General features: G+C 41.7%; 1 protein-coding gene and 1 long non-coding RNA gene across 3 annotated transcripts in view; both read right to left on the reverse strand.

Moving 5' to 3' along the window:
* The window catches only part of NRG3 (neuregulin 3), a 393,773-nt gene extending 387,291 nt beyond the window's left edge, over nt 1-6,482 (reverse strand). For both annotated transcript variants that reach the window (XM_064145391.1, XM_064145390.1), the window contains exon 1: nt 5,170-6,482. In XM_064145391.1, the coding sequence (XP_064001461.1) occupies nt 5,170-5,863 (694 nt within the window). In that variant the 5' untranslated portion in view covers nt 5,864-6,482. The remainder of the gene's footprint in view (nt 1-5,169) is intronic.
* Nucleotides 6,483-10,613: 4,131 nt separating this feature from the next.
* Nucleotides 10,614-23,682, reverse strand: part of LOC135176570 (uncharacterized) — a 135,494-nt gene continuing 122,425 nt past the window's right edge. The window contains exons 3-4 of the long non-coding RNA XR_010302734.1: nt 12,932-13,058; nt 10,614-10,693 (exon numbers count right to left, since the gene is read on the reverse strand). This is a non-coding gene — a long non-coding RNA (uncharacterized LOC135176570). The remainder of the gene's footprint in view (nt 10,694-12,931; nt 13,059-23,682) is intronic.

A 23,682-nucleotide genomic window follows, 5' to 3' on the forward strand; every position in this document is an offset into this window, starting at 1 on the left:
AGCAGTCTTCCTTAGCAAAGACTAGTTATTAACAGTCTTTGAGGTCCTGATTCTCCTCAAAAATGGGTACTTTGCAAATCCACAAATACCTACTTGTATTTTGTGCATGTGTGCACAGTTAAGATTGGAGTATTGCGAACTTGTCCAAACCACAAAGAATCTCAAATGAAAAAAGCAATCACCAAGCTCAGAGACATAGGAAAAGTCTTTGGTTTTCACTTACATATGTTTGTGTCCAGGTAGTCCTATATGATTTGGCTAGGTACCTTTCCTTGCCCAGTTTGTTCCCAAACAAGCCATGAAAGAAATCAGACAGACCAAACACTAGTGTGTTTCAAGTACTTCCTGAAAGCCACATGAACTATACAATTTAAAGTCAAAGGCAAATCCATACCAATCCACGTATTTACTGGGCTTTGCAGGGGGTTTCTAAGCAATGAGTCAGATGATAAATGTACTGCCACCCCAGACACAATACTGTAGATAGAGACAGGTCTTCTGCTTTAATTTTTAATTTCCATTTTCTGTGGGTTTAGGCAAACCACTGACATTACTTTAGCATAATACTTTGCAATGAATCAATACTTTAATTTAATAATGGTGTTCTGATGTCAACATATAATGTATCACATAACATCCTTTTATAGATGCTAAAAAAATATGCCAAATAAAATGCAAGGCTCTGCTTTTACCAGTGATCACAAGATGTATCAATGTAATGAGAATCTTTACAGCCCCCCAAAGAATTTTCTTCAGGGTTAAAAGGCAACATAGAGTAATTTCAGCCATATCCCTTTCCCTTGCCATATCAGTATTGTAAAAGCTCTCTCAGGTCACGGTATTCCATCAAACACTTCAATAAAAGGAACAGAGCAAATATATCTGAATAGAATCAATGTATTCTGTATCAATGTATCTGTGAGTGGGACTTATTTAGACATCCTGCTTCCTCACAAACTCCATGATAATTTCACCAGTTCCTAAGTATAAAGGTGATTACAAATCACAAACCAGAATTAATCCAGGGTCATCCAGCTTAACTGAAATAGATGAAGCAAGTTTTAACTGCAAAACATGAAAAATAAAATTACAATAACTTGCACTTTAGTGGTGTGACTACAATTCTCTCTTTATTATTTTTATCTTGTTGCTAGCCTTCCTGCTGACAAATATTTAGATGGGAGACACAACGCTAACCATTGACTCATGCTATGTGAATAGAAAGTAAGTGGGAATGAAGGTGAAGCAAATGCTTTTAGAAGTCCCAGTTGTTCACTTCAGTAGTTTTATTTTTTCCAATTCAATAGCTTTTGATGCATTACAAATTGATAAATGGCATCTTAATCTTAGTCAATGCTAGAGGGCTTGCTTTACAGTCATGTGTGCTTCCCTCCATTTCAATGACAGCTCATGATCATAATGCGACGTGTTCACAGATACATGTCATTTGTTGGCAGAACATTTTAGGGCTCTGGGAAGATTAGGTCTGGTTTTACTACAGTTTGGCACCTCCCACAACACCCTCCAGTTGGTGAAAACCCCGCAGTTCCACCTAAGTGTCATCCTTAATGTGAAAAGATATTTGAGTCAGTGAAAAATAAAACAAACAGCTTTTACCAAAATGTCAGTGTTGGTAACAGTTCATCTGCCAGATGCCTGTAACTTCAACCCATGCCATGCATAACAAACAGACAGAGAAATGACTAGGATCAATGACTGGACCAGAAAATCTTTCGCAGGAAATCAAACTATACTCAGACTGCAGTCTGGGCTCATAAAAAAAAAGGTCACAATTGGACTTCGCAAGCTCTATTGATTAGAAGTTCAGTAACATCTCTTTCCTTGGTTACTATGCATTAGTTGAGCCCCACCTGCTTGACCTCAGTCCTCTGCATTAGTCTTTGGTCACACGAAGACAAGAGAAACCACAGTGCTATTTCATAGCTGAATTCACACAGGAATTCTTCTAAGTACAGTATCTCAATTTAAAGGTAATAACATTACTGAAGAATCCAGAATACCATGAAAAATGCATATTGGAAAAATCAGGGCATGACTCTTAAGAAATGAAACCAATGGTCTGATGAAAGTAAAATCTCACTGGTGTGTTCCAGTGAGATGGTTGAATTTTTGGATCTACAGGATGGACTACCTTTCTAAATCAGTGATTGATTGTTACGTTGAGCACTGAATAAAGAGGCTTATTCTGAAAAGCCACAGTCTGTGCGTGATCATCAGAAACACATGCAGGCACAAGACAGAGAGTGAGATTTGATGACTAAGTGGCTTTTGCTTAGTCAGAACCTGAAGGATCTTCATCAAGAACTTTCAAAACAGCGAACAGATAGCTTGACTTTGAGTGAAACACAACCAAGAATTATTGTCATTATGCACACCCACAAAAAGAGAGATTTCACAACATCTTCTCAGATGAATACACACACAGAGAAAAGGCTTTACCAACATTTACTTCAGGTGGGCAATCGTCTTGCTTTCTGGAAAAATAACTCTTGATTTGCCTTCCATTCTCCCACTCACATTTTAAGCCCATTTTAACAAGCTAAAACAATTAAACAAACTGCAACATGAAGTGATATAAATAAAGACAGCTGCTACTTTTATTAAAAGATGTGAAATGCTAAATAACCTGTGACTTCCATTCACATATATGCTTTGCCAAGCCAAGGATGACACAAGGGTGTGTGCTATTTTGAAAGCTAGGGCATCAGATTTGCCTTGTCAGATTTGTATTCGCGTGCTACAACAGCATCCATGACTTTCATTTCAATAGCAGCTACAGCAATGGGCACAGAAGGAACTCGCAGCTCAGCCTGGGAAACGAGGATAAATTAGTTCTAAAAAAAAAATCCTCTTTCTTCCTAAAAGCTGAGAGTAGCAGATGCAGATACTTGCTTTGGGGTCCCACCATGTCAGCAGCTCATGGCAGAAAGATTGCGTTTCCTCTCCCTCTCCCCTCCAGTGGCTAATGCAGCCTGAGAGAATTTTACATGTATCCTCAGAGATGCTTATTTGTATCAGGAAAGTACAGCTGTAGGCTTTGAAAAAAAATTCCACATGCCCTACAAATTCAAATCCTTTTTTATGTAATCTATTTAATCTTCCATTAATGATAATCTCTGCTATCAATGTGCCCAAACAGGGTCAATTTCTGCTGGATTTGCACTTCTTGCATTTCATCCTATAACCAAGCTGTGTTTAATGAGTGGAAACACCCTGCTGCAAAAGGTACTGGCAGTCTCTCTAAACCAAAGAATAGTTATGAGACTCTGCAACTGCAAGGAACATTTTAAGACTGCGGGTTTTCTTCTTCCTTTGTGTGTCTTGCACAGAGAAGAGTCCTGCCAGCTGAGTATTATTTATTAATCAGGATATTCTTGCCTTCTGCACCTTGTAAAGAGACAGCACTGAGGAGCGGAAATTGCTGTGGACTTCTCTGACATAGCCAAAAGGACAGGGGAGAAAGGAAGAGACTGTAATAGAGCATTTAGACCCTGACAGATCCCACCTGGCAAGCACAAGCAGCAATTCAGGCACGCACAGGTCAAATCACTTTGATACACCACATAAACATCTGGTTCACACAAGGCTTGGAAACATAAATAGTTTGAAAAATCAGACTCCCTTTGCTGTTTTCTTTATAAGTGTCCTATACAGCTCATTGCACCTAACTAAAATGGGCAGGGTTCAGCTCCACACAAGATTCTCCTTCTGGAACATCTGACTTCCTTAAGTTGCATCTACAGAGCCAGCAAGCTCAGACACACCTGTAAGGGATCGTTCTCTCTCAATAACTTTAGCACACACAGGGGAAGCAAATTACTGCCTTGTTTGCTCTCCTGATTTAGTGATAGCTCTATTCGTAATCATTCCCAGCCATTCGCCACCTGCACACCCACCCACCCACCCAGACACATCTAATTTGCTGGTCTTCTCCCAGTTTTGTCGATTCACAAGATCAGTTCACGCTGCATATACTCTCCGCCCCGGGGCTCATCAGCAAATATATTTAATGGACAAAATAAAGTTCAAATTACTTCATAACAAAATCCTCTAGCAAAATAGACGTGCATTAGCATGCCAAAAGGAAGCCAGGGCCGCCGAAGCAATTCAGGTGGTAGCATTCAGTCGAAATGACACCCCTTAGCAGATGCAACTAAGAGTTAATGGAGGATACACGGCTTCTCATTTCCTCCACTGCACCCAAGAAAACGCAAAGGATGACTATAATCCCGTATAATTGAGCATTTCACTAAATAGCACCACACAAGTTACGTTGGCACAGACTGCATTTGTCCTAGATAACCTTTACGAGAAGCCGAAACTTTATGCACCCAGAGCAAACGAATTTTCAGATTTAGCCCAAAACCTTCGATTTGAGCTTGGAAAGGTGGGAAGCGCCAGCCACAGAGCATCAGTCGGAGAACTAGCCCCCTCCTCTGCTTAAAAAAAAAAAGTCTGCTTCACACAGGAGCCAGGAAGGCGTTTGGCTGCGTCTGCATATTCGCAGGATGCCCTGGACTCCTTCCTGATGGGGCGGGCAGTGGCTCATTTAGGAGCCGGGCGTTGGGACAGAGGGAGCATCCTACTGCAGCCCACACTCCTCTATTCCAAATGAGCCGGCTGTGTGAAACGTTAAACTCCCTCACCAGCAGTGAGGCTGAGGCGCAGGCACAACCTTCCGAGGATCGTTCTCCCCATTGCCCCTTCTGAGAGATGCGGCTACCTGGGGAGTCATCAATTGTCCCTCTCGCTCAGACACCTCCCAGCATCTCCCAGTTATCTTTCTCAGACGAGCCTGGTAGGGGAAAAAGGGGTCTGCATCTTTCCTAAAACCCGCAGCGAAATCCGGCTACTTCAAATGGCTGCTCCTGCCTCACCAACACACAAGCGGGGAACTTGCCGGGGTGGGTGGGGGGGCGACAGCGGAGGGAGAAAAGAAGCACGAACTTCGGAGCTTTCCGAAGTCCCGCAGGGCAGCAACCGCACAGGAACCCCGCGTCTCCAAGAGACGGGGCGGCAGCCTCCGACCGAGGCATCGCCTCAGCCCGACCCTGGCGGCGCTCGGCAGACACCGGGCTTTGACGGGGAGAGGAGAGAAAGAGGATGGCGCGGTCGCCCCGAGGGCGCGGGGCAGGTGGCTTTACTTACGGATTTTGGGGGTCGTGCTGGCCTCCGTCGTGGTGGTGGTTGACTCCTGGAAGGGAGACAAGGTCCAGGACGGTGCCGAGTCGTGGACATAGATCTTGTAGGAGGAGGTAGCGTGTGCCGCAGTGGGCCAGGCGGGCAGCGGCGGGGTGCTAGGGGTGGCGGGCGGTGGCCGAGCGCCGCGGCCGGCCGTGCCGGGGGGGCCGCTGGCGGGCGGCGCCGTGTGGGGTGCGGCGGGGTGTCGCGCCGTGGTGGGCCGCGGGCCGCTCCGCGCCGGGCCGCGGGTGCCCGATGGCCGCGGGGGGGCCCGGCTCATCGTGGTGAGGCGGGGGCTGACGCGGCTGGGCGGCCGCGGCGTGGCAGCGGCGGTGGTCTCCGCGCCGCGTGGGGGGGCGGTCGGCTTGGAGAGGAAGAAGGGGTCCTGCCCCACGCCCTTGGCGTCCATCAGCTCGGTGGGGACGTACTCCTTGACGGAGCCCACCACGATCCACTTGAGCAGCATCAGGCTGAGCCCCAGGCCGATGAAGCCGATGAAGAGGGGGACCACACAAAGCCACGTCTGCTGCCGGTTCCAGACGATGCAGTCACTGCAGCGCAGCTCCCGCGGCGGCCCCCCGGCCCCATCCCCGCCCGGGCCCCCCGCCGCTGCCGCCTCTGCCGCCCCGGGCGCCGCGGCGCCGGCAGCCCCTTCGCTCATCCTAGGGGCCGTCCGCAGCGCCGCCGCGGCTCCAGGGCATCAGCGTGCCGCGGCTGCCGGCGGCATGCGGCGGAGGGGGGCGGAGGAGAGCGGAGTGGGGCGGAGGGGAGCGCAGCGAAGCGGGCGGCGGGAGCACCCCGCTCAGTCACGCCGCCGGCATAGCGTGCGCCGCGCCGCGCACCCTCCCGCGGCCGCGGAGTCAGCGGGACGGCCGCTCCATCCGCCGGGCGCCCGCCTCTTGCACTGCCCGCTTCAGCCTCGTCGCTCTCCTTCTCCCTCCGCTCGATGGCTTTTCTTTTGTTTTTTTTTTTCCTTTTTCCCCGGGTAACAAGTCGCAAGAATCAGGCTCCTCGGTTTATTTCTCCTTATCCCAAAGGTGCGGCTCCGGCGGCGGACAGGCACATTCCTTCACATTGACGCTCCTCCTCGCTTCTCTTCTTTTTTTCTCTCCCTCAGGGATGGGGGTATCTTTTCTTTCCGTCTTTCCTTCCTTCCTTCCTTCCTTCCCTCTGCTCCCTCCCCCGCCCGCTCGTCTCCTGCCTATGCCCGGCCGCGGCGCAGCAGCATCCCTCGGCTGCTCCGCGGGGAGGCGGCGGCGCGGCGCGGCGCACCCGCCACTCCGCGGCCCCGCGGCCAACCCGCGGCCGGCGCCGGGCCAGGGAGGCCGATCCGCGGGCGGGGCCCGACGATAGCAAGCGCAGCTCCGCACAGCTCCTCCGCGACCGCGCTAAGTCCGGCCCGGCTACAAAACTCCGGAGAGGGCTCCCGAAAAAAAAATTAAAATCCACACACGAAAAAAAATTAAGATGAAACCATGGAGGGGGGGCGGCGGCAATGGCCCAGGCGGCAAAAATACAGATCCGGCAAATAAATGGGCACGCAGATGGCAGCTCCTGCCAAGCTTGCAGCTTCTGTTCAATTGTGTATTCCGATCGCAGCGCAGGGGAGGCAGGCTAGCGCGCAGAAAGTGAGGCGCCTCCCACCAAAGCCTAATGGTGGTTTCTTAATGCGCACAAGATAAATAAATGATCCAGGCAAAGCCCTCGGGAGGGTGTATGCTACGGCAAGCGGAGCCTAGGAAAGGAAGAAACTGGGGAAAAAATAAAAATTAAAAAAAAAAAAAAAAGGGAACGTGTTGGGGTGAGTGCCTGAACCCATCCTGTGATAGCGATCCCGTCAGACTGCTGCACTGAGGCAAAAAAGGCGTGTGGAGGGAGCGGCGAGAGGTGTGCGTGTGCATGAGGGAGGTGGCGGGGTGGAGACAACTTTAGAGACGCATCCCAGGGAAAGACCAGGGCTGAGGACATGAAGATGTTTGCCCGCGCTGATGCTCTCCCATAACTAACAGTGTGCAGCATTTTTTGCTGTAAAAGATTTCCTAAAGAAAACAAAACCTACATGACACCTGCAACAGTCCTTTTGCAGGACAGGCAGCTGGTGTCACAGGTACATACTAAGGCTGCAGCTCTCAGGACGTTGCCATACAAGTTTTGATACTGAAACTGCATCAGCTTTTTTATCTACTCCAGAGCTGAACTCCAAGATCAATGTGGTTAACAGTATGTGTTTTCCCTTTGCTTATTGGATGAACAGTGAGGGTGTTCACTGAAGGGTTAACAGCAGTCTGTCAAAGGTTGGGTTTATCACAACTTTCAAAACTGTAGAAAATGGGCTGTAAAATGATTAATGTACAGATGTTCCTAGCCATTGTTTTTCCCTGAACAGTTGTCTCATTGGTGTAATTTCCTGATATTGACACATAATTTCCATAGTCGTGTATTTAAATGCATATTAATATTCATACCTAATAAATGTGCAGAAAAGTTGGAAACAAATTGTGAAATACATATCTATTGTATCTACACAAATACAGAAAATATATTACAACTGAAATGTATCTGCTTGATTTTTTTTCTTCAGAATGACTGTTAATAGCATTTGTAATCTAATAGCAAAATTAACTAGTCATCTAGCTTATTGGCACAGCAATCCAAGTGGAGTTTGGCAGCTTCTCTTAAAGTAGGTCTATGCAAATAGCTCTCAGAAAAACCTGTGGACGTGGCTTATTAGTAAAGTGTACTGTCTTAATGCTTTCTTAGAAAAAAAAAAGTGCCTTGGCATTGGGAAACCCGAATACACAGGCTTCTCCTTCAGGACGAGGCAAAAGGATTAGGAGAGTGTTTAAAAACGACCACATGAACATTGCCTGGTACACATGTGAATGCCCATTAAAGCAAGCAAATGAGCAGAACAGGAAAATCTTTGGAATCTAGAGAGTCTTTTTCACTGATTTTATGGAATACAGAATTTCTTAAGGAAATATAGAACCAGGCATTTTCTGTCATGAGTGCCTGTCCTGTACAGCCCTTGCCTTCCTTGCAAACTGTCAATACTTTTGTCTTGCTTTGGGCTTTCTGTTGCCTGTACAAATGTCCTTCATCTTTTACCTCTTCTGCAATCATATTGCTGCTCACAAACTCAGTATGGATCATTCTTTGTATTCTTTCCCAAGCAATTTGTACATGCTTCTTGGAAGAACATGGCAAAACAAAAATATTTTAGAACCCTCACAAGAAAGAAAGAAAGCTTTTGTTTTTCTTGTTACCATATCCTGAGTGCTTTCAGTGTTTCATCTGTACTGCACTTCTTGCCTCCAGTCAGATTTTCAAGCAGTCAGCCCCTAAATTTGTAATGGCACTAATGGAAGATATCAGGACATGATACCATTAAGATGACTCAAGTGTAGCCATTTCATTATTTAATAATGAAACACTTCCTGTATTAAGAGTAAAGATTTTCAGGCTTCTTTTCTTACAATTTCCCATTCTTATCTTTGAGGGTTGACAAACTATTCCTGAAACTGATTGTGGAACACTTTCAATATGCATCACTTCAGTGAATTACTTAAAACCAGGTATTATCCTCATAAGTTAATGAAGATCTTATGATTGACTGGATCCTGATACAGGAAGCTCAGAGCAGCTTTCCCTTAATCCCTCAATAAATACAAATGTAGATCAAATTGGTGATCTTTCAGTTTAAAAAAAAAAAAAAAAAGTCTTATGTGCCTAGACAGACATTTGAGTGCAGGCAGTGTATGGAAACCTCTTCCTGTAACTTCATCATGACTTTAAATGTATAAAAAATGTATATGTATACAAAAACAGTCTCTGAATGCTGCTAGATTATTTCTCTGTCCTCAAAAATTAATATTCAAAACAACCAGTTTCTCAAATCAGCCCACTCTTGTTAAGCTGAATCTGTTCAGTGCATTATTTCTAATTTACGTAGGTATTTGGTAAAATTCACTTGCATTTCTTCCTACTCATTCTGTATCATAGCCCAATTTTTTTTCTGGAAATATGTATATCATGATCAGAGAATAACACATAATTTATCTTTCTTGACTTTTCTTCACAATATGCAAAGAAATCATTATTATCCCTATGAGGACATCTGTGACTTGGATGGAATAATTATTATGTACAGTCAGAAGTGGTACTTTTTAAAGGACTGGTGTGACACACGTGTAACAGCTACACTGTTTATGTATATATTACTTTGTTTGTCATAGGCTGGATACATTTCGGTTGTGCAGTGGGTATGACGCAGCTGACAGTGCTGTTACAAGGGTGATGTTCCTGACCAGCTTCACACTTACCTCCATACAGCAGAATTATGTACAGCCATATAATCTTCAAACAGTGAAATGTAATAAATGAGTTATAGGAGTTAGGTTTGCTTTATCTATTATCACGGGGTCAGCCCTAGAGATCTCAGAATAGCCAACCAAAGGAACATAAATACAAAATTGGGAAATTACCCTTTTGAAGCCAGATACAGTTAGAAGCTTTTCTTTTCTCCTTAACTTTATAAAATATCAGAAGACACTCATTGTTAATTCACGTAAATATGTGAAGCTGTGAGCATAAAACTCCACCATTACTTTGCTTTATGATGCAATCAGCCACTGATAGCTTAAGCAGTCTCTCAAAACTGCCTTCCTTCAGCACCCACCTCACCATCTGGCAGTTCAGCATCTGGACGTGGCAAAGAAAACAACATCACAAACAAAGGATGCTCAAACTGGAGCTGGCTGTATTAATATATATTAGGCTGCTGAACTATTTTGCCAGACAAGGACATCTGAATATTCTTTACTTCCTTCTTTCCCTTGACTTTCATCCTCAGCTCTGCCTCAAGGTATGTGTCCCTAATGGTTGGCTCACAGTCAGGGAAAACCTTGCCTTTTGTCCAAGGTCAGCATGTAACTCTATTCCTTCTTCCATGTGAAACATATAAACGGCCTTCCACGGATCCCATTAAGCAGTGCTCAGAACTAAAGTACTCTTTCCCGCTCTGATTGCTTATGTAGCCATTAGACAAGACAAACAAACTAAGCTTTACTCAGCTAACACATTGTCAAGAGACTTGGGCTATAACCTGTGTGTAGTGAGAGTTCAGAGTACTCTTTATATTTTTACAGAGGCTGTTATGAACACTCCTGGTACCCAGGAGGAACAGCCAAGTCACAACGAGTGAGAAATCCACCACAGAGTTCAAAAGCACGGCAGCCATCTGAGACGTTAGCAAGCTGCCAGTTAGCATTATGTCAGTCTCCGACAGGTGTGAGATGAGTGACAGTTAATTTTGGGATAAGGAGAAGAGTCTGCTCACTCTCATTGCAATATAAGTGCTGAACAACAATCCCATGGCTGAATTAATTCGATAAAATGCACCTACCTTTTCACATGACGCAAGGGCGCAGATTCCTCCTCAACAGTCAGCATGTTCCCAGGTTTCAAACCATGTGCAGCTCATTTGCAAATTCTAGAGTTGACATTAAATATTTAGAATTACACTTGGTTGTATGTCAGCGAATATATAAAGTTCAGATCTTGGCATGGTTCACCCCTAATTTTATAAAACATGTTACAATCACAGAGTACCAGTAAACTAAATAATTTTCTTGGAGGAATTTATTAGTAAATAACTGAAATCCTAAAGGTCTGACTCAGTTTGTGTCAAGCTGACTTCTCAATACGCTCGACATTTAGCTGACCATAAATTCTAAGGACTTGAGTGAGAAAATTTCTGTTTAGCAATCAAAGTAATTTTTAAATTCTGATTTTCAACTGTTTAAGATCAGAATAATTATTTTAGATTGAGAAATGTAGTGACTCATCTTAACAATGCCCTTGTGATATTCTGAAACCACTTCAACATCATGGAAATGCATGTATTACCCTTCATGCCTTCGTAATCCCTGAGATTTTTATGAGGAACATAAATTTAAGATGCCAGAGGAAGAAATATCTTAAAGAAAATATGGAAAATGCCATCAAAAGGGCTTGCTCCAAAGCACAATAAAGCAGCAGAAGTATTTCAGTATGTTGTACTCTGGGACTGAGCCCTAAACTAAAGTTCAATTCTTTGGAACACAATGATGACAGCAGCAAGGCAGAAAGCCTTTCAAGATCAGTCATCAAGAAAGTTCAAATTGTTTACTGTTCTATGACTCTGTGATGGAGGGGTATTAATTGATGTGAGATAGTATATTTTCAAAATTAATATTATTGATTAATTTCGGAATTTAGGAGTCTTGCCCCCGACCACTGATTTTAATAATCATTAGATTCTCTTGCAATGGCCATGGAGACATTAGACAAAGGAATAACTAGAGCTAGAAATAACTAGTAATAACACAGCATTAATTGATTTGGAAGAGAAAGGTCTTGCGGTCAATTATATACTGCTTGTCCACTAGATGGACTCAGGAAGCTTCTTTCTGCTTGTGGCAGAAGACAAATAGTGAATTACAAGAGGCTTTAAGTACTCACAAAAATTAGCTCCCAACTCACGGGGCTAGCTACAGCTTCAGACAGTACCCCAAAAATCCTCAGGGAATTCTGTTGATATCTTGTCAGCCACCAAGGCTGGTAATTTTTCTCAGGCTTTGCAGGCTGCTAGGGAAAGGAAGCAGATGGTCTCTGACCTTATCCTCATTTCTCTGGACAATATGTGTGTCCCTTCCAGGGCTCCTTGTCTTGACAGTTGTAGCCAGGATGTCTTGCAATGTGCAATTTTGGCATGGAGGCAATTATACCTATTTCTAGTAAACTTGAATCAGTCAGCTTCCAGACAGACAAATCCAGAGTATCAGGGTTTGTTACTTTGTGGCAGAGCTAGCTTATAGCTTAACATAGCATGGCAAAATGCAATAAGACAGTAAGGCAGAATACTGCCAGGAGCAGAGAGCAATGGCAGCAGGCAGCAGCATCAAGCAAGTACAAACACAATGGCAGAGTACGTTGTGTTGCCTGCTCATCTCTTTTTATCAACACAGCCCAAGACTAAAGGGCCTTGGGACACAAAATAGCTAATCAGAATGGCAGTTATCCAAGCTTGACCATATTAGGTGAAGTCATAGACTTAGTTTTGCCCAAATCTGTGAAAACATAGGCCTTGCACAAGGCAGGCACAGGCCAAGTTTGTGTACCTTGTTTACCACAGGATGTAAACAGGAGCAAAACAAGTCTGGACAAGCCAGGGTCTTTAGACTCAGTGCCTCCAGGTTCTTTGTCCTCTTTCCCATGCTTGCTTTTCCCCAAAACAGAACAATCTAGGACATGTATAAGCCTATTTTGACCTGTTCAGGAGTACCACAACAGACTCATTTCAGTTTTTCTTTCCTGAAATTCTACACTTTCTCCATACCAATTAGTACACTTGATCTCTTGGACATTTTTCCTTTCTCTTTTCAAAATTGCTTGCTGTCCCATGTAACTTCTGCCCAGTGCAGAAAACACTGCTGTTAGGAGTTGCTTGGTCTATGATCTGGATGTGGATGTTGTCTCATGCCATGAGACTAGCCACATTTTGGAAATGCTTACACTTCTAGCAGACTGTCACAAAGATTAATGAATGAAGATATACATTTACTTCTGCTGTCCACTGGAGAACCTCTAATCTTTGCAGAGAGGTGACAAAGAGACTATTGTTTCTGCATTAATTTCCAAAAGCTATCAAAGGAGCAAAGAGGATAAGTTATCAGCTCTTAAAATGTACCTGAGAGGAAAGTGCATGCTTGTCTGGGTCCTCCTGGATAGCCTCAGGCATGGGATGTGTGCCAGTAGCCTCCAAGTGCTCCAGCAGTAGCTCTGATGCAGAGGTACAATCTTGGGAAGAGTTTGCCCTGGAAATTGACCCAAAGTAAAAAAGATTGTCAAATTTCAGAAGAGCTTGAGGTATCCAGATACTGAATTGTGGGCATGCAAAGTGAAGAAGGATAACAACAGGTGGATGCTGACCTTGGTTCCCACCGGCTGCTGGCCACCTTATCTCAGAAAGGACAGACAGTGAACATCTTGTTAATGAGAAAAACAAGGTGGAGTTTATGCAGAGGACTAGGTTGTCCTTGCCTATTTATGATAATGTGTAGGTGTGTGCTCTATGCTCAAAGACTATGTAATGAGAGTCAGAACAATCAATACAGATTCTCTGGAACAATTCACATTGAATTGGTCTGGAGTCCATGTGGCATTGCTTTTGATCCTACTGATCTGTCAGGGCTTTGACCACATCTGCAGCAACCAGATAGCTGCAACACTGAATTAGTTTCACCTATTTCAGTTTCAGAGTTGAATGCTCTTTAAAATAGTAAATATCCCAGGGTAACAACACAGGGCAAAGTAGTACACCTCCAGATGGCTTCAAACTAAGCCTTAAATCATTTTCTTCTCTAAAACTGCAATTATTTGAGATACTCCTTCCCTCCCCCCAGTCCCCAGATTAGTTTTGGTGGTAAATAATATTAGTTTCTGCCAAAGTTGTAAATCCATCATGGCTACTAGAATAAATAAATGACAACAATTATTTTGTCAAGTTATTTCAGTGATTAAGGGGAAAGCAGAGCCACAGGGGCACCAGAAAACTATATTGGAGGAAGGAATAAAGTGTAAGATGAAAAAAAGTAGAATTCAAATGTAACACTTTTGTCAAGTCAAAAGTTCATAGAACAGTGAGCTTAAAACTTTCTCATCAGTCCCAGCAAGTAAAATTAAATCACAAAAGAGTGCCTTCTCTGCCTAGAATGACCAAATAAATGCCTGATCAAGCAAATTATTACTGGGGATTTTAACACATAGAAAAACAGTCACAAGAGAAACTGCCATGAGCAATTAATTTTGTGTACATCCTAGAGAAATGAACTTGGAATTATTGTTGTCTTCACATTACTAGGATTATTCCAGATTTTTTTTTTACCAGAATGTTTTATTACATTACAGACTAGGCACCAAGACTGAGGTAAGCCAGTTTAGCTATAGTTTTGCTTTTAAGTCTTGGATAAGTTTTTTTATAACAATTTCCTTATCTTCAGAACAATGTTTCTTAACTACTTTATTGTTTAATTTTCATAAAGCTCTTTGACAGTGCTTTTCATAGCTCTGTTTATCAGTCTTTTATCTGGACTGTTGTGAAGGGGAGTTGGTCATATTCAGCTTGTAGAAGTTGAACCTGAAATGGTGCTTCTTGTATTTGAAGTATCAAAATCAGCCACTGACATTCAAACCAATTTCAAAAGTCCTGGGTTTAACCTTATATTGTTGAAGGTAGCAATGCTGAATAATGCTGATGATACTTTCCCTGTTGTAACAGGCCAGTTCGCCCATAGAATCAACCAGGTTGGAGGAGACCTCCAAGATCATCCAGTCCAACCTAGCACCCAGCCCTATCCACAGTTGACAGGAGCTGGTCCCAGGTGTTCCAGGACTGAATCCATCCCATGGAGGCATCAGTTAAACAACAGTTATTCCTGATATGACCTAATTGATATCAAATGTAAGGCAATTGCCTGGGAGAATTATATCTAAAGTAATGAATGCTATTAAAGTGATTTTGGATGTCAGACTTCTGCTACTTGGGAGGTTCAGTGGCTTAGTCGGTACATCTTTAAAGTCTGTCCTGAATGATTGGAATAGCAACAGGTAGAACAAGCTGAAAGGGTAAGTCTTCCTATCCTTCCACATAATACAAAAGAATTTGTTCTACTAAACTTCATGAAAATAGTTTTGTGGCATCCTTCTTAGAGTTTTATTCGAATGACCCTTTGAAGTAGAAAAAGCCCACAGGATCTCATGATTCTCATAGCTTAATCAGAAAGAAAAGCAGGATCTTTCATCTCTAAAGCTTTGAAATCATTCAGATTTTCCAAGCACTTCACCTCTTGGTAGATTTCAACTACATAAAAAAGTAGCCTTTTTTTCTTCCCCTTCAGCTCAGGAGTTTGAAGAAACTGTTTTATAGCACCCTGTATAACTATGAGGACTTTCTCTATGCCTAGTCTAAAACAGCACACAGAGATATGAAAAAAAAAAGCACATGAAAATCCCATTTTTATCACTGTTACATATTTATGTATATATGTATTATATATGACTTATGTTTACACATACATATATGAGTACTGTGTCCATTACTGGGCCACTCAATTCAAGAGAGATGTTGAGATACTGGAACGCATCCAGAGAAGAGCGACGAAGCTGGTGAGAGACCTGGAACACAAAGCCTATGAGGAGAGACTGAGGGAGCTGGGGGTGTGCAGCCTGGAGAAGAGAAGGCTGAGGGATGACCTCATTGCTGTCTACAACTACCTGAAGGGAGACTGTAGCCAGGTGGGGTTGGTCTCTTCTCCCAGGCAAGCAGCAACAGAACAAGGAGACACAGTCTCAAGTTGTGCCGGGGCAGGTATAGGCTGGATGTTAGAAGGAAGTTCTTGGCAGAGAGAGTGATTGGCATTGGAATGGGCTGCCCAGGGAGGTGGTGGAGTCACCATCCCTGGAGGTGTTCAGAAAAAGCCTGGCTGAGGCACTTAGTGCCATGGTCTAGTTGATTGGATAGGGCTGGGTGATAGGTTGGACTGGATGATCTTGGATGTCTCTTCCAACCTGGTTGATTCTGATTCTGTTGATGCACTACTCAGCTATTCATTTGTTCATTTGTTCCATTTCCCTTCATCTCTTTGGGGAAAATTCCCAAACCACTACAGTAACTGTGCTCATGCTATGACTGAAGAGGAAACTGTATGGTAGATGTTGCTGCCATCTCTCTGAAGGCAAAGAACAATCATCTTATAGATTTTATTACTTCTGCAGTTTTGAGGATATGCCTTAGATTCAGCTGTTCTAAATGAAGTCCTCAGACTCAGCCTTCATGTCTCAGTACTGTTGTGCAAGAGGCCAAGTTGTACTAGCACCTATAAGACATTGTCCTCCAGCAGCTTGTGACAAACAACTTTTTAAATGAAAACTGCCTTGACAAAATAATGTGCTGTATATAAAACTGAAAGTATTCATAGACATGTGTACAAAGAATAGATTATCTATATCTTTGGTTTCAGAAAAGCTATTGTGTCTCACAAACACTGGGATATCCTACTTGTTGCAAAGCTACCTTTCAGAGTCCCTGTCTTCATTCACTGGTTTTGTGTGATCTATTCTTAAGTACGGATCTGCCTTTCTATTTTAAAATTAAGAAACTTTGAATGATTAATCATCCTTTGGATAAATCACTGATATAATTTAAATTACTTCCACAGTAATGGTCTCATCATTCATTCTTAAGGGGTTAAGTACAGAAGGATGCCTTGCTTCTGGTCCTTGCTTTATCTTCAACTTGTTTGGCCTAAAAGCTTCCTTTGACTGAGTTAGAAAAAAATCAAGCAGACAAATATGGATGTATAGTTAATAACATACACACAGTCTGACTTCCTCCACAGCACACTGCTTACATACACAAGTGAGATAAAAATTACTAAGATGAAAAGCACTTTTCATCTTCAGACCCCATTTCCTATCACATAAAAAATTCTAAAAATATGTTCCTTTTGAGATATATATTTGCAATTTCAACTCTAGCAATGCCAGACAAAGTGGGAACTTTGAAGGAAATGTTAAGCTCAGTCAGTTCAATCATTAAAGTTACATGCACAGGGAAAGCCACATTTCCTCTTTCTAAGCATTGCTATTTTTTATTTGCAAGCATAAGATTCAAGAATTGAGGATGACATATAAATGTCAAAAACATGACAGAATCAGAGGGTGAAATCCAGTCCCAGCTGTGGTCAATAGCAGAGATTTTCTCTATTCAACAGGAATATGATTTTACTTACAATCTTCACAGAGTAACTGAGAACTGCATCAAGTTTAAAAGTGAAACTTGTTGAGACTACTTGTCTGTAGGAGCAGACAGTAAACTTTCACTACATGCTACTAATTCAGGAAGTTCTGAACCAAAATACACAAAACCAAAAGTGATAGCAAGACAAGATTTGTGTTGCACATCATATAGTGTCATTGTTATGACATTTCAACAGTCCTTGCTGTCTTGAAGAAGGGAAGTAACAAAAATGTCATGTTCCTTGTCATGACACCATGGGCTCCAAAAGGCAAGATATCTCTCCAAGTCCAGTGCTGCTTGCTGTTCAGCAGCTATCATTCTTTTCCTATTTCAAACATGACAAATAAGATGCATCAAGAGTGAGGAAACCTGCTGGTGAGGCTACATCTTGAATACTGTTCTCAGTTTTGCCTTCCCTCACTACAAGGGCATTTTGTTGCTGGAGGATGGCCAGAGAAGGGTAATGAAGCTCATGAAGTATCAAGAAAAGAGGTCTTATGAGGAGTGTAGACCTGGAGAAGAGAAGGCTGAGGGGAGACCTCACTCACTACAATTACCTGAAAGGAGGTTACAGTAAGGTGGGTGTTGGTTTCTTCTCTCTAGTGTCAAGTGATAGAATGAAAAGATGGTCAGGCATTGAAACAGGCTGCCCAGGGAAGTGTTAAAAAAATGTATAGACGTGGCATTTTGGGACACTGTTTGATGGCCATGGTGATGTCATTTTGATGGTTGGACTCAATGATATCAGAGGTCTTTTCCAATAAAACCAATTCTGTAATTCTATGATTCTCCCTACCTTGTTCAGGATACACACTAGTAGGTAGCCCTCATAAAGCCTTGTCAGACTACTTCACAGAGTGATGGTGTAGAGGTTTCCTTCCTCACCACATTCAGTGCTTCTACTCACTGAATCAGAAAGACTTTTAGTTACAAATTATTTTCTTCATTAAAAGCTGCTAAGATAAAGAGAGTCACCATTTGATGAAATAGATTCCTCCTGTCTTGTCTTTTTTATTGCTGTAAGATTTTTACTTTGGCAACCAGCTCTGCAACAGTACTTGGCCTTTTCTACTGGGTCTTCTTTATTTTTACAAATTGACACAAACAAGCAAAAACCCAAACCGAGCTCTTCAGAACTAATCCTAACCAGAACATTCTGAATAGTATTTTTTAAGTCATTCTTTTAAAATGTCACCTATGGCAGTGCTGCCAATTGTTTAATCCTGAGTCTATTGAATTAAAGAGCTCTTTCTTATTAATATAGAATATTCTATGTTCATATAACCAAACTTTTGTGACATTTGTCAGGAAAATCAGATACAAGTCAGGCTTACTGTAAAAGCCAAATGTTGATGTTCCTACACAATCTGACTTACCTGACCATGCTCACAATATTTAGAAATTAACAACAGTCTTAGATCACTCAGTTTTAAATACATTGTAAAGTCCTTATGAATCTGAGACTCTTGAGAAACATGATGAACATATATCTATGGGCAAAGTAGCTAGAAATAAATAATAATAATAATAATAATAATAATAATAAAAACAATCACAAAGATATTTAGGAGAAACAAAAGGGGAAGCATATCAAACTCAGAGAAGGAGGAAGTACAAACTCTTTTTTTTTGAAGCTATAAAGGTCAGGTTTTATATTCAAATTATGTACACTATACTGGGGTACAAAGAGTTTCCACTTTTTTTATCATTTGTTTTTCTTTCAGGTTCAGAATCACAAGCAAAGAAAATTACTCTAATTGCAATGTTTTGCATACAAATAGTGATTACATCTTAGTGGATTGTTAGGACATGCCACCACAGTTTACTAGATCAAACTGAGTTACACCTACACCATACCATTTTTTCCCATGTGGGTAAGTCGAGTTAAGCTCTCTCAGAAAAACTAATTCTGATGACCAAAAAAATGTAGGTGCCAGTTCCATGATCCCTGATCCAGAACTATGAAATAATCATAGGGAAAAGCAGTCGTCATGCAGGATGGCATTAAAAACCAAGAGCAGCAAAAATGAATTCTAATTAGTTCCCAAAGAATGAATATGTAGAGACCAAAAACCTATCTCCAATATATTAACATAGCTTATTTTTTACTTGGTTAGTTTTATGAAATTCATCATAGGAATGCTGTGTGACTGAGAAGGTGCACATGAAAGCACTGAAGTAGTGAATTGCATACAGAGATATTTCTATATTTCCAGAATTTTTCTGATTGTTTTTTTCTGTGTTTGTTTGACTTTTTTCTTACATATTTTCCTACAAAGTTAAACACAACTATCTGGAGGATGGAACAACTCTCTTAAGGTTGCACACTCAGACTGAAGTATTTTAACAAATTATTTGTAGCCAAATTAAAATTGTCCATAGAAAAAAAAAATTGCCATTTCATGTACTAGAAACTGTAACTTTAAAAGTCTTAATTTGATTCTACATACAAAGGCCTTATTTTAGATAATATTTTACATATATGTAGTATCGTAGCATAGATTAGTTGAGTTTGAATCCAAGCACTATTTTTCTAAAGATAAATTATAGTGAGTGTTGTTTTCTTTTCCTGGGGAGAAGAAGTCTAGATAGTGGCAGAGATTGTAAGTTAGGCATTTTCGTTTTGTTTCCTCTAAAGGTTAAATTTCTGGCTTCTATTTAAAGAATAATATTCTGTTGTTATATGCCACTGAGGACAGTATCATGGATTAGGTCAGGTACAATCTGTGTATGCAAGGGTGAGACCCTAATCTGTTCCACCACTTCTGCATTTCTTGCATCCTGTAAAGCACTTTCTGTAGTCTTAAATATCTTCTAGTTTGTAGACTACAGATATTATCAGCAGTGATTTGTTGTGCTACTTTAAAGCTAGCTAGAATGTTCTGTTGAGAAAGACTAGATTACAGGCTGGGAAAGGAAAACAGAATGATGTCTACTTCACTCATAGGCTTACTGAGACATACAAGAAGAATCATCAAAACATAGATAACACACTTCTGCTGGGGAACTGGCTGAGCTGCATCTCTCTCTAGCTTCTTTGACTAATCCACTTTGCTTCCTACGCCCCTGGCTGAGCCTCCATTCTTCCTCGGGACTGGGGTAAGGTTGAGAGGGGTAGAGGGGAGGTGAAGGGGCAGTTGGGAGCCCCTCCTGGGAACTTGTATATTTATGTCTATAACTGTTATATACTGTAAATATCTGCTTGTATATTCTGCTAAGCTGTAAATAATAAGCTTCATTCAGCTTCATTCCAGAGACAGCTGAGTCTAGTCTGGGTACTTACAAATAGTCATATATGACAAGCTATGTTTCACAACATAGCTGCTGATTGGATGCTAATATGGTCCAGTTATAATACATGTCCAGCTCAAGGCAAGTAAGCCTGCAAAATGAACATTTTTGTATCTGTACACCTGGTGGAAAACTCAGGTTTACAACAGCACTTTAGAATGTTTTAAGGAAATTTGGAAGTAAGCACATAGAATTAGTGCCTTTTTGTATGGGTAAAGGATAGAAAGAAAGAAAGAAAGAAAGAAAGAAAGAAAGAAAGAAAGAAAGAAAGAAAGAAAGAAAGAAAGAAAGAAAGAAAGAAAGAAACCAAAACCCAAATAAACCAAACAAACTACTGTAACATTCTCTCACCATCTGTATATAAAACTGTATTTCTTTCCTGTAAAAATGTCAGTGTTGGAACTGCAGTTATGTATTCAGCCAAATCTCAGCCTTCAGCAGGCACTGAAATTAGTATTTCTGCAGTGTTTATATAGCATACTAACCCTGAAAGCTGTATAACTGATAAATGCATCATGAGTGCCCTAAGCAATGTTACTAAAACAAAAGACTAATAGAACTGTGGCATGTTGAGGACAAGAATTCATTTTCATGATTAACATTTCTTCATGGTTTATGAATGCAGTTCAATTGGCTTTTTCATAACAGAAAAAAGTAAATGTGTAGATTAATCACAATTCCAGTGATCCTCTGTGCAAGTAACATGGAAGTCTTTGCAAAAGCTCACAGGTGTACGATTAATATCTCCACAGAATATTCTATGCATATGCCCATACTGCTTGTCTAAGTAGGCATATGAAGCCAAAATAGGCTTATACATGTACTGGCTTGCCCAGATGTGTTTTTCAGCTCTCCCTCCTTCTGTTTTGGGGAGAAGCAACCGTGGGAAAGAGGACAAAGGACCTGGAGCCACTGAGTCTAAAGACTGTGGCTTGCCCAGACTTGTTTTGTCCTGTGGTAAACAAGGTACACAGGCTTAGCTTGTGCTTGCCTTGTGCAAGGCCTATGCTTTCCCCAAATTTGGGTAAAGCAAGCCTGTGGCTTCACCTAATATGGTCAAGGTGGTATAACTGCTATTCTCATTGGCTAATCTACATCCAAAGGCCCATTAGTCTCAGACTGTATTGATAAAAAGAGTTGAGCAGGTGCTCTGCCATTGTATTTCTGCCTGCTGTTGCCTGCTGCTATTGCTCTTTGTTCCTGTCAGTACACTGCCTTACTGCCTTATTGCATCCTGCCATGCTATGCTAAGCTATAAACTAGCTCTGCCACAAAGTAACAAACTGATGCTCTGAGTTTGTTTGCCTGGAAACTACACTGCTTTGAGTTTACCAAGAAAAAGCTTTAAACACCTCCACACAGTCAGCCTGCATAGCCAATGTGACATCATGCTAAGACTGCACATCACAAGACATCCTGCCTACACCTGAAAGTCTGCCAAGAGGGGAAGTCCTGGACACACAGATCATCCAGAGGACCAGGTAAGAGATAGTCTCCTTCCTTTCCTCAGCCTGTGAGGCTTGGGAAGAATCAGAAGCCTCAGCGGCTGACAAGACAGTAACAGAATTCCCTGAAAGCATTTGGATACTGCCTGAAGCTGTAGCTAGCCCTGCTATTCAGGAGATAATATTTTGTGAGTAAATACTTAAAGCCTCCTGTCATTCACCATAGCCTTCTGCCATAAGCAGAAAGGAACTCCTTGAGTCCATCTAGTGGACAAGCGATATATTGACCTCAAGCGGTGTGTTGACTTCAAGAACTTTCTCTTCCAGTTCAATTAATTTTTGCAAGTTGTTTCTATATCTATTTATTCCTTTGTATAATGTTTCCATGACCATGCGAAGAAACGATTGTGATGAAAATTAGCGGTCAGTGATGGTGAGAGTTTTGAATATCAAAATTAATAAACAATCTTAATTTTGAAAATATCATCTTGCAATTAATTATTTACCCCTCCATAGCACCACTCGGCTATAGCTACAGCAGATCAAGACTCCCCAGGTTAGCAGAGAGTGGTTTTAGTTATTTACAGGGAAGTAAAAATCAGCAGAAAACAAAAATTAAGGGAAACCTCGTTAAAGAAGAATGCTCTGAAAGACTGTAGCTGTTATTACAGAGATGGGAAACTACTGAGCCAATCTCTTGGTTTCCACCGTAGACTTTAAAAAGACAGGACAAGTTGATGGCAGATTTTATTTTAGTTTTCTATTCCTTCACAGTTTGCTTTTGTCACTGTGTTGCTAAATTTATGATTAATCTTCTTTTTCTTTTTAATCTCATACTGAAAAGCCTCAGATAGTGGTAGTAGTAAATGAGACCCATATTTCTTTGGGAAAAAATATAGCCAAATAATAGGGATGCAGAAACTCTTGTCTACACTGCAAAATGACTGTGGTAAATCTAGTTTTTCCCCAAAAAGTCAATCTGGTAGCTGGTAGCATCAAGTGCCAGGACACGGAAGTGCATGTTATTGTCCTAGTGCACATTATTTGAGGAGTTACAGGTGGGTTTAACATCAGAAAACTCTGTCACAGGCATAGAATGCCACAGCAATGCAGACTGTAAAACAGTTCCAGGTCTGGGCAGTGACTAGAATTTAACAAAGAAATAGTTCTCTTGATTTCAGTGTAATTGATCCCAGGCTTAAAATTAAACTCAAGCTTATGTACTTAATTTACCTAATTGCCTTGCTGTATGAGGTCTCTGTACTTAAACTGTTAGTGTATCATCCTGACAGGCTGTAAACTACAGCTTTATATCAATGCATAAACATAAATGTGTTGGTGTACAGTCTGCCACCACGGGACATTGCATAATTTACACATCCATTATTCTGCTACAAGCACATAGATCCATATCATCCTGAGCAGTTCTATCCAAGCTGTCTAGATTCTAGCCAATGCTACCCATGTATTCTTAATGTGTTTTAACATAGGAAGCAGATACATTTGCCTAAAAGTCACCTAACTGCACATCATACATGCCTTCTGTATAGCAAGACAACATTATGCTTTTGTTTGCAAACTTTTATCCCCTCAGACAAGTGGATTTTTGCCTTGTAATTGTAATCACAGTGCACAAGTTCAATGCTGTTGCAATAATCTGAAAAGCATCCCTTTTCAGCAGAGCTGTCAATTCTTTAACAGAATCATTGGTAAGGTCTCTCTGTCCTGAGGAAAGAGCCTGTGAAGTCTCTATCCAATACCACAGCTCTAACATGACAAGTCCAAACAATCAGCTCAGGCAGCGTGACACTGCAATCTCTTCAGCCTGTTAACAGTCCCACCAGTTACTAGAGATTTAACCATGTACAGACACAGACAAAAAATGTTGCTAATTTGATCTGCAAG

The sequence above is a fragment of the Pogoniulus pusillus genome, chromosome 6, assembly GCF_015220805.1.
Source record: "Pogoniulus pusillus isolate bPogPus1 chromosome 6, bPogPus1.pri, whole genome shotgun sequence".
In the NCBI taxonomy this organism is placed as follows: domain Eukaryota; kingdom Metazoa; phylum Chordata; class Aves; order Piciformes; family Lybiidae; genus Pogoniulus; species Pogoniulus pusillus.